Genomic DNA, 11,893 nt, shown 5'->3' with positions numbered 1-11,893 from the left:
AAAATTACCCCTGATGGCCAAGATTTGTGGCCGTGCTAGGAAACAAGTACCAAAATAATATATTCACTGGGTACTTGTTTCCTAGCATGGCCCCCACTAAGTTAATTGCGTAGAGGGCTATTCTGCGTAAAAAAATTTAAGTAAATGTATTCACTGCTGTTATGTCCCCAGGGCCATTTCATCGCACCTCACGCAAAATCGCATGCGATTTTCTGGGGTGCTATGCCATGACATTAGGTATACAATAATATGATTGTATGTCTCAAAAATAGGTTAAACGCACCCCCCACTATACACGCCACCCCGAAGCGTGGCGAGCGCATCGCATGCCGCTATAACGGCCGATGCGATGCGATTTCCCTACGGTGCCATACGTAGGAAATCTGGGCACCGTGCTAGGAAACAAATACCTTGACTTGTCCTTAACACTTCTTCTGCCGCACTTTTCTGCCCAGAAAACCTGCACCAACAAGCGGTCGCACATTTGTTTACTCGCTCGGACAATCCAACCACTTGCTCTTCTGTTTCACTTGATAAAGAAGAAGGAACAAATAAACACCATTTGCATAAAAAAATTTATTAGTACAGAAAAAGTATAGGTTTGTGCAGGACATATAATAACAGACAGACAGTAATTATTACCAAGTAATACCAATATAACCTTCATGATAGAAAGCCAAGCTGAGTCCATGCATGGGACGGGACATGAGTGTCTAGGAGTGGAGTAGAACCCAGCCACTTAGCCACCTGCAACCCACAACTGCTGTATTTCTGAGCCAATGAGAGACTCCTGCGGCCTGTGTTACGTATGGCACTTGTATGTGCAGCAGAACCGGACTTCTGGAAGAGACTGCAAGGAACTGCAGACTACAATGCATAACGCGACTTTGTGTCTCAGAAGGATGAGACCCAATCATCCCAACGAGCATCACTCATGTCTAGTATAAGGGTATAACACGCATTCTTTACTTCCTCTGCAAAACAGCAGGTCTCTTGCAATACACTGTAAATTCCAAAGTGATAAGTGGCTCCAGCGTGTAACAGTCCGACCTTTGTTCACCCTTCTTGCTGACATGTACAATCTTCTTCAGTCACTTGTTGTTAGCTGCCACTCATACATGGAATAGTATACTAACATGTCACACTGTACACGTATGACCAGCTGTAGGTTACCAGTCACTGTGCCTATGACAACGGCTCCCCAGAAACAGTCACTTGGTATTTTCCAGTTTGGTTCTAGCCTTCTCACTCCTGGCCGCTCTGCGCCCGTCGTTCCTCCAGCGCCCGACACACCCACATAGACACAACCTCTGTGTTACCATCATCAAACTGAACAATGAAAGGATGACCCTGTTACACAAAGAGAAGAGCATTAAACACTGTTTGTTTGAAAAAAAATCACACTCCCTCCAATGTAACATATATATATTGATTTTTATTATAATGAATTATATAAATGAATAATATAATTTATGTTGATAATAGAGGATTATACAAATAACACAGAAGCCTTCATATTCCCAGGCTCTGTGTGACATCATATAATTTTCTCAAACATATAATGCTGGATCAAGTGATCCAAGTACTTGTTTGATATATTACAGCAATGGCAGTATTTAGCTATTTATTACAGTGTATCAGCACAGTTCTATGACAAGTGGCTGCACACTACAGCAAAAGTAATACGATGAGTCACCTTACTAAGCATACTTGTAGCCAGTACATGGCCCAGAAGGTGACGATCACATGATGTTCACCATAGTTGAGAACACCATAGGATTTATAAACAAAGATCTGCTTCTAAAATGTATAATATAGAAATCTGGTAACAAAGAGCCCTGTGTCTTTTGTCTGATGCATCATTCACATGATCCACCTGTACACTTGTAGTGCACAGGTTCTCAAAGTCGGTCCTCAGGACCCCACACAGTGCATGTTTTGCAGGTCTCCTCATAATCAAGGGAAATAATTAGCTGCACCTGTAGATCTTTTAAAATGTGTGAGTCAGTAATGACTACACCTGTCGGGTGACCTGGTAAACGGGAACTGTGTGGGGTCCTGAGGACCGAGTTTGTGAACCACTGTGGTAGTGTGTATTCTACACCCACCGATTCAGGTGATGATGCTTTCTGCAAGAGCTGAATCTCTAAAGCAGGGGTTCTCAAACTTGGTCCTCACACAGATAACGTTTTCCAGGTCACCCGGCAGGTACACATAGTTACATAGTAGGTAAGGCTGAAAAAAGACTTGCGTCCATCTAGTTCAACCTGGTATAGATATCCATTGCCGATTTGGTAGGTTCTGTTATTTTACAGAAAGATTATATTTCTTATTTGTACCCATGGATGTTTTTCTCCAGTAAATGTTTGTCCAACTTTGCCTTGAATGCATTTAATGAGCCAGCCGTTACCACCTCTCTGGGAAGAGAGTTCCAGAGTTTGACTGTTCTGACCGTAAAGAAATTCTTTCTACTAGCTGAATGAAATCTTTTTTCTTCTAATCTATACTCATGCCCTCGTGTCCTAGATTCCTTTCTAGTAGAAAATAGGGTGTGTGACAGTTCCTTACATTGGCCCTTGATATACTTGTACATGTTGAGCATGTCCCCCCTTAAACGTCTCTTTTCTAATGTAAATAGTCCCAAATTGCTTAATCTCTCCCCGTAGCTTAAATTCTCCATTCCCCTAATAAGCTTTGTTGCTCGCCTTTGGACTTTTTCTAATTCTATGATGTCCTTTTTATAGTGTGGGGCCCAGAACTGCACTCCGTACTCGAGGTGAGGTCTCACCAATGCTTTATACAGTGGCATAATTACCCTTGAGTCCCTAGTTTCCATTCCCCTCTTAATACATGCCAGAATTTTGTTGGCCTTTTTTGTAGCTACATTACAATGGGCACTACATCCTAGTTTGCTGTCTATTTGGACTCCTAGATCCTTTTCAAGTATGGAATTACCCAGTTCCTCTCCGCTAAGGTTGTAACTTGCACACTGGTTGTGTCTCCCAAGGTGCATAACCTTACATTTATCTACATTGAACCTCATCTTCCATTTTTTTTGCCCACTCATCTAGAATTGCAAGATCATTTTAAAGCATGGTGACGTCTTCTGATGATTTGATGACTTTGCTAAGTTTTGTATCATCCGCAAAGATGGATACATTGCTGAGTAACCCTATCCCAATATCGTTAATAAAAATCTTAAACAAAATGAGCCCCAAAACCGAACCCTGGGGCACTCCACTTAGTACCGGTATCATATCTGATACGGCACCATTCACAACCACTCTTTGTTCTCTATTACATAGCCAATTCCCTACCCATCTGCAGATATTTTCACCCAATCCTAGGTTCTCCATTTTATTAATCAATCTCTTGTGTGGGACAGTATCAAATGCTTTAGCGAAATCTAGGAAAATCACATCTACAGCATTTCCATTATCGAGTTTTTTGCTAACCTCTTCATAGAACCCTAGTAAATTAGTTTGGCATGAACGATTTTTCACGAACCCATGTTGGTTAGTACTGAGTAGACGGTGATGATCTAAATATTCCTGGATACCATCCCTTAAAAATCCTTCAAATAGTTTACCCACAATTGATGTTAAACTAACGGGTCTGTAATTAGCGGGATCTTCCTTCCACAGGTGCACTCATTCCTCATTGACACATTTTAAAAGATCCACAGGTGGAGCTAATTATTTCACTTGCAATTCTGTGAGGAGACCTGCAAAACATGCACTGTGTGGGGTCCCGAGGACCGAGTTTGAGAACCTATGAACCACCAGTGTACAGGTGGATCATGTGAATGATGCATCAGACAAAAGACACAGGGATCTTTGTTACCAGATTTCTATATTAGAACCTGTGCTCTAGAGCATCAGTAGACCCCAGCCACACAAGAGCCAACCCATGTGGCAACACCTGAAAATGGGCAAGAAAGCTTACCAACAATGTGCAGAAAATACTGACCACTAGGTGGCAGTGCTCTTTTGCTGTGTGTAGCTATAACTTTATCTCAGAGCAATGACAAGGACAGTTGTTACAGTAGTTACACATTAGGCAAATACACAGAGACAGTGTTTTCAACTGAATAAACTCTACGATCCAAATATAATTAAGGTACACATGGGGTGCACACTGTATTTATTTTTCACTTTATCCAGAACCATGTTTCTTGCAATAGGGTTGAAGTAATTTAGTTGTTATTTACCCCTAAGTGACCTAGTCATGTCAGGAGGCCTCAGAGCCCGGGCACAGCTTTGGCAAGGATCAGCAGCCGCCTCTCATCGCTGGCAAGTTATATAGTTCCTGGGTCAGCAAGTGGCATTTGTAGAACTCTCAGTGAAATGCTGCAAGCATTAATCATCCTGCCGTCCGCTCAGCCAGGCCCACCTGACTGCTACAATCAGACATTGCACTGCCCCTGGGACTCCCTGCATATTCTTAATTGTTTCTAGGCCTTGATGGTCTTTTAATCCAAGATTAATTTATGCAATTTTAAATAACTCTTCTTGTGATTAATAAGCTTGAAAATTAAAAGGAGTTGGAAGCAATTATAATAAGCGGTTGGTCATAACCTCATTAAGAGTAGGAGGAGTGGTTACTTAAAATACAGTGTAGATTTGGAGAATTCTGCAGACTGAGACAATACTTTGACTGAAAGGTCAGAAAATCCTTTGGTGACATGATGACAGGGTCATGTGATGCTCCCCAGCTCGCACACACAAGGGAAGCGGCCATCAGCAATTTTAGCGCACTCTGAAAACTGCAGAACAACTTAAAGTAATTCATTACAGAACATTAGCGTTGTTATTGGTCACATGATACTGTTCTATTATGCTGCGGCTCTTGGACTGTGATGGCTCCTTACTGCAACAATTTCCAGAGGGTAAGCGTACTAAATGACACCAACAGGTCCCAAACTGCTAGACAGCAGGCTACGTGACGCATATCATGCCTCGGCATGCAGGTTGCCCTCTCTCTCTCATTAGATGTAGAGATTGTGTTTGACCAGGTGGTTGGCACTTCATGATCACAGCTCTTGGTGCATATTGCTTCCAAGATAAATTCTTCATTGGCCTCCCTGCTTTCTGTAGCAGTTGCTCGGCCTAGGTCGTGATGATTAGGAGATACTTCTCCCAGGTTCCCTGTGGATCATGAGATGAGACAAGGTTGTTCTCTAACTTATATACTTACTACTGAGGCCGTTATTTAGGAAATTAGGTTGAACCCAAACATAACTGATATGATATTGGTTCCAGGTGATAAGGGTGAATCAAAGGCCCCCTAGCTCTATGAAAGGGGTTCAGAAGACCCTAAACTCCTGTAGAGGTATCATGAGCTCTGTTGAATGTGGCTTTATGGCTCTTGGAAATTCAGAGAAAAGGGACCCTTATTTAAGACACAGTGCAAAGACCCATTCCCCCATCACTTCAATAGCTCAGCACAGGGTGACTAGAGAACTGATGGAGGTCACTACCCTAACAAGTTAATCCCCACCCAGTGCTATACACACCGATGTGGGTGTTTTCAATGCTGTTTTTAAGTGGAAAATTGTGAGTGAGTATTTGTAATAAATTTGTTCAACATTTAAGACGGTTTGCATTATTGCCTGTCTTTAGAGTTTTAGTGGATACCTCCCTTATGCCGGCTAGAGGAAATCTCCACTCAACCCACGCAGGTACATTAGTGTCCATATACGCTTGAATACACTCCCTAAAAAATCTGCACCATTTTTGTGTAAGGATGATAATTTCTTCCCATTGGAATGGAATTTCTTGATGTGATATAGCTTTGTGTGACCAGTACTGTATTTGCTGGTGAGCTGCCACTTGACTGTGTTGTCCATTTTTCTATATATGTGGAACATAAGTGTTTTACTGAGACAAAGGGGCAGATGTATTGAACTTTAACAAGAGATAAATCCAAGGGTGATAAGGAGAGATAAACGTCCAGCCAATCACCTGCTAACTGCCATGTCACAGGCTGTGTTTGAAAAAAGTCAGTAAGGAGCTGATTGGCTGGATGTTTATCTCTCCTTATCACCCTTGCATTTATCTCTTGTTAAGGCTTAATACATCTGCCCCAATGTCTTTAAAACATGCGAGTAGAAAAATAATTCATACTGTCCTAAAAATGGAAAAAAGTGGCATTTTTTTTCTTTTGAACAAAATATGGAGTTTTAGCAAAATAGGAAGGATTCCCTCAACCAAAATCATATTATTCAATGCATTATGGGGATGCTAATTTAGGGCAGTGAATACAGAACAGAAGGAAATGTTACATGAATGGATGGGAACCAATCACACTGACTCATGAGATTTGGACACCAGGCCACAATGCTGTACATCAATCCTACCACAATATTGAACTTTTTCTAATGGGGAAGGGATGATGGAGGAGATATATACCCAGAAGACATCTACATATAGAATATTTTCACTTATACCTTAAAGTAACTAGAGACATACAGTAGCTGCCTTTTAGTAACCAATTCATGGCCACACATGAAGAAATCTAGGCCATTGGCAATCCGGCACAATGAGCCAACTGTAAGATGTGCAACACGTTCTAGATGGCAGATAATACCATTAGCACATATTTGGTGCCATCTGCAGAAAGGATTCCCCATCCTGCCTAATAATACTGAATCCAGTACAAGGATGGTCATTTCATGTATCACAAAATAACCACTCTGGTGGCATTATAGACTAGTGCCAAATAAATGTATTAAAAATAGGGGTACTTGTGTAGTTTCCGCGTGGTGAACGCAGCAAGCCCCGCAAGGGGACACAGATTACTTGACGTGTATTCCGCGTCTGCTCGCCACGCTTCAGGCTAATTTTCCACGTGCACTCACCACGCTGGGCTGACCTGGATAGTGGGGGTGTGCTAAATCGCATCTTATGCAAATCGGGCAGTGGCCCCGTGAAACTACACAAGTACCAAAATAGGTTAGCTTACATTATGTGACCAGTTTTAGATTGATTCAATCTTACAAACAAAATCGATCTTGTTTACATAAAATTAGAAAATAAACCTCCCTACAATCTCATGGTGGTTGTGCCCCAGGCCTCACCATTAGCTCTTCTGGTGCAGGTCTCTCCTTCGGTAGCTTTCTCATACTGTGAAACAGAAAACAAGTGTATGTATAGATATACTGATAGAGACTGGACTATACAGAGCAGCAAGATAAGTCACAGATTACACTCAATACTTCAGTCCTTCAGCCTATATTGTGTTTTACCTTCATCAGTTTATAACAGGGATGGGGAACCTTTGGCCCTCCAGCTGTTGTTAACTACATATCCCAGCATGCCCTGCAACAGTTTTAGCATGGCTAAATAGTAAAACTGTAGCAGGGCATGCTGGAGGACTGAAGGTTCCCCATCCCTGGTTTACAATACATGTGCGGAGATGAGTGATTTTTACCCTACTGCATTCATACCACAGCCCTGATAATGATTTAAGAAAGTCAACAAAGAGTGTAACTGCAATCAGGGAAGCTTCTAAACAGGCAGAAACAATTACTCTAGAGGTTCAAAACTAGACTTTTTGAAAGCAACTTAAACCACGTGGTACACACTAGAATGATCTTGGGATGATTTGCCATATTGGAATGACAAATCATTTACATAGTCTAGTGTGTGTGTGTGTGTGTGTGTGTGCACAATTGCACGCTCCCGCAAGTCACATGCAACATGCCTGGCTGCCCATGCTAAACAGTTAATCAGACAATACTGTATGACCGGCTGTTCAGTGTAAGGCTGCGTCCACACATTACCTTTTGACAGGTCCCGTTTAAAGGGACCTGTTTGGCAGGATGGAGACTGCACATGTAAGTCTATGGCTGCGTCTACACATTGCCTTTTAGCAGGATGTAGTCGAACAGGAGCTGTTTAGAAGGATGCTTACTCAAGACTTACATAAAAAAGCATGCTGCATCCTGCTAAACAGGATCCTGTTCAACTGCGTCCTGTCCGAAGGCAATGTGTAGACGCAGCCTGATGAAGTATGGAATGAGGTATAATTAATTCATTAGATCGTATAACGTGTATACAGCCACGTACGCATGGTCCAGGCCAAAAGGGACTCGGATAGAATATCTGGACAATTGGCGAGCTCCCGTTAAGCAGACATGCATTGATGTTAGCTGGATTTGCCATTTCTGAGCAAAACGGGAACAAGAAATCCGGCATATTGTTGAGTGTGATTGCTCGATTGTGAGCTCCTGCAGTTGCAGGTGACGTTTCTGGTCATCTCTGTTGCAGAATCAACCAGAAGATATTGCTACCAATCCCAAGCTTTTGAATTCAACATTGCATATATTAAATTGCTCTTTAAAAGGAAATGGGAGATAATGGGCTTGATTCAGAATTAGCATCCAATAAAAAATGAACAAACAAGGAGCAATATGAATCAAACCATGCTGCAATGCAAAGGGGGCATTTATTGCATGCATGGAAAATGCTAGATGCTTTTGCATGTATCCCACAAATGAAGGGCAGCTTTGCTTACAATTTAGAATTAACTTCTACCCAATCTCTCTGCACAGTTTAGATCTGCCAAACATGCAGTGCAGCATGGTTATACCAAGGTGCATACCCCTCCTGCTTTTTTATTTGCTCCTAACAATGGGGGTTATTCTAATTCAATTGTTCCCCCACGTGTTTGCATGGGGGACCGATTGTTTGCGACTGCGCATGCGCAAAATCTGTGGTATGCTAAATTCAGCAATTTGCCATGATTAGGGTGGCCAATCCCGGGATTGGGATCGGCGGGATCCCGGGATTTGGCCCCCAAAACACTGGGATTTCAATCCCGGGATTGGAGTTTTCAATCCCGGGATTTCGCTCAGACGCTGCCCGACTTCTGCCAGCAGCACTGCGCAGCGTGACCTCTCAGCGTGAGATCAGAGGTCACGCTGCGCAGGAAGAGGTCGTGCCCGGCATTGTGATGCCACACCGCCCAGCCAGCCAGCGCGCCCGCCCAGCCAGTGTGCCTACCTGCCTGCCCGCCCAGCCAGTGTGCCTACCCGCCCACCCAGCCAGTGTGCCTACCCAGCCAGCCAGCCAGCGCATCCACCCGCCCACCCAGCCAGTACGCACCCAGCGTCATTGACGACCCGTCCCCCCACCCAGGAACCCCTGAAAATGTAAGTGATTGTGGGGCAGTCTATTAGGAAAGCCAATCCCGGGATTGAGCATTTTTCAATCCCGAATACCGGGATTGAAAAAAATTCCCCGGGATTGGCTTCCCTAGCCATGATTTACGGACCGGTGTGCGTGTATACCACCAGAAGTTATTTACTACACCAGACGAAGTTAGAAAAGTACAGGACAAATAAAGTAATACATAATATACAGTATTTTGCAGGCTGGAGGCTGCACATGTGGCTAATGTGGCTTTAACAGGGCAGAATTCCATGGGGAGAAGCTATTGGGTAATGTCATATTGAGGCTTCCAATAGACTGCCTGTCAGTAACCGCTATTACTATTATATGAAATATCCACACCACACAATGATGTACGACGACCACACTAGCTAGAGACACAGATGAGAGAATAAAAGACACATTGAGGTAAATAATGCTTTTACACTGACATTAGGACTGTCCCTCTGCAAGACGCTTACCACTGAGTGATGAAATGTACAAAAGACTCTGAAAATTCGCCCACAGGAAGAACCGGAGAGTCCTTAAACACAAAAAGTACAATGGGATCATTAGTGTTGTACAATCACTGTGCAAAATCTATCTATCCTATGCCCCCACTGCTCTGTGTACATGTACAGTACAATGGGGGTTATTCTGATTCGCATGGGGGGAGCGATGTTTAGAGTCTGCGCATGTGCAAATACTTGGTGTGAGCTGTCCCTAGTGGGGGGCAGCAGCGGCGGCAAGTGGTCGCACCCATGGGAACGCCGGCGTTTCATGGGCGTTCCCATGAAGATGCTGGGCGTTCCCATGTAAATGTGCCCGTGACGTGGGTCACAGAGGTGTCTTAGGTCTTCAAGCGCTTGCAAAATCATTCGATGGTTGACGACTGTGAATGGATGTATATGCAAAACAACCATTAGCATGCGTGCAGAGATATTCGGTGTGTGTGTGTGTGTGTGTGTGTGTGTGGGGGGGGGGGGTGCAAAGCTGCACAATAGAATAAGAATAAGGTCCAATGTGTATAAAAGTAATCCGGTTGTCAGCCGCCCGCCCAGTTCTTGGACCCGAACGCCGCAGACTGACTTAGATTTGCGAGCAGGGTAGAACTCATTCCAGACTCTGGCACCCAATGACAGAGCGGGATTATCAGCACAGAACAAAATACTTTATTAGGAAGAAAAAAATGAAGGATTTGGGGACAGGAGATGACTTTTGAACCTTGTATGCCCCTATATATGGTGTGATGTTCATATGACAATGACATGAAGACAAGGACATGTACACGAACTAAACTGTGGATTAAGCATACATCGCTGTGATCTGTAACATTCATTGTGATATCTGACACAAAACATGAAAGAACGGCTCATTGAACACATATTGGAAATTGTGCAGATGTCGTGCGCAGGCCACACACACACACACACACACACACTGATGACCCACCACTCCCAGCCACGTGTCCACACATATAAAACCGGCCACAGTACGTATAAGACAACACAATCTCGAGCATATGCCAATCACTGGGGTAACATCCCCCTGCCATCTGATTACTAAACATACAGATAATTGTTGTGGCTCAATTATCAGTGAAACAAGTGCTGTAATTACAAGAGGGACAATTAGTGGGAACCCTTATTAACAGTTTTGTTTCCCACATTAACAGAACATGGTTCATCCGGCACAGTCAGGGAACAATACGAGCCCACGAATTTCCTCTGCAGAAATGGAACACAGGATCGGTGACATTAGTGGGCGAATGCCAGCCCACAACGTACTTCACATATCAGCTGGGAAACCGTAGCACTGCTTAGTTCCAATGAGCCCAGGACACGGTATGGGATGCTAAAAGACTCCGGGATATGTGGTACATTCACTGAACCTGCAATGTTCTACCACATCTACATAGCTGACAGAGCATGGAGCACTTGTGTAACCAATGGGTCCTGGAGCAGTGAGCTGGGCTGCTCAGCTATGCCATGCAGAGACATACTGGAATTTGGGCACATAGGCTGTAAGAATTAATGAATGTTGCATAATGTTTTGCATATCTAAAAATATAAATCAAATCTGTAGTCACATGCACCTGTCTCCCTCTCCAATACATGCTACTGACAGCCCCATTCCTTCTACACATGTAACACTACATTGCTCCATTCAATTACACCACCACCATATGGAGATCCCACTCTCCGCAGAGCCCCAGCAGGCAGGGCTGAGCCCTGATTAATATTCGCCGGCCCAGTCGACGGGGCCTGTTACCCCAGCTAGGATATGTCCGCAAAGCTCTCTGGAAGAGATGGGTTATGGGGGCTTCAGTGGGGAGGAGGGGGGGGGGGCATAGGCCAAACCATGTTAAACAGCTCCAAGCCTTGACAATGAACTCTCTCAGAGGGTGTCGTCCATTGTGCTTCATTAGGAAACAAAATATAAGCTTTCCACTCCATTAGGAATGACTTTAGGAGCAAAAGCACATAAGTCTGAGACTCACCTCATCAACGATGCATTGCAATATCTGGAACGGCTACAGAGAGAGAGAGACGAGTATTAACCTATATGCAATATTTCTACTGTAAAGTCATAAGAGACACAAAAAACCCACACCATTAGTGCAATAAAAATAGCAAGATTAATCAACAGCAGAGAGCTCTTATAAAACATTGATGTTGTGGCATTGCTATTATTTCTAATGGTACCTAATCTAATACAGGCAGTTAAATGTTTGCTTTTTC

At 43.5% G+C, this 11,893-nt stretch overlaps 1 protein-coding gene across 1 annotated transcript in view; it reads right to left on the bottom strand.

The window, feature by feature from the left end:
- Window positions 1-561: 561 nt before the first annotated feature.
- The window catches only part of MAP2K5 (mitogen-activated protein kinase kinase 5), a 109,195-nt gene continuing 97,863 nt past the window's right edge, over window positions 562-11,893 (bottom strand). The window contains exons 19-22 of the mRNA XM_083184380.1: window positions 11,653-11,685; window positions 9,635-9,696; window positions 7,079-7,124; window positions 562-1,350 (exon numbers count right to left, since the gene is read on the bottom strand). Coding sequence (XP_083040506.1) covers window positions 1,246-1,350; window positions 7,079-7,124; window positions 9,635-9,696; window positions 11,653-11,685 — 246 coding nt within the window. The 3' untranslated portion in view covers window positions 562-1,245. The remainder of the gene's footprint in view (window positions 1,351-7,078; window positions 7,125-9,634; window positions 9,697-11,652; window positions 11,686-11,893) is intronic.

Source organism: Crinia signifera, chromosome 4, assembly GCF_055691185.1.
Source record: "Crinia signifera chromosome 4, ASM5569118v1, whole genome shotgun sequence".
Classification (NCBI taxonomy): Eukaryota; Metazoa; Chordata; class Amphibia; order Anura; family Myobatrachidae; genus Crinia; species Crinia signifera.
The sequence above is the reverse complement of the archived record's forward strand: the minus strand, read 5'-3'. Positions and strand labels throughout refer to the sequence as shown.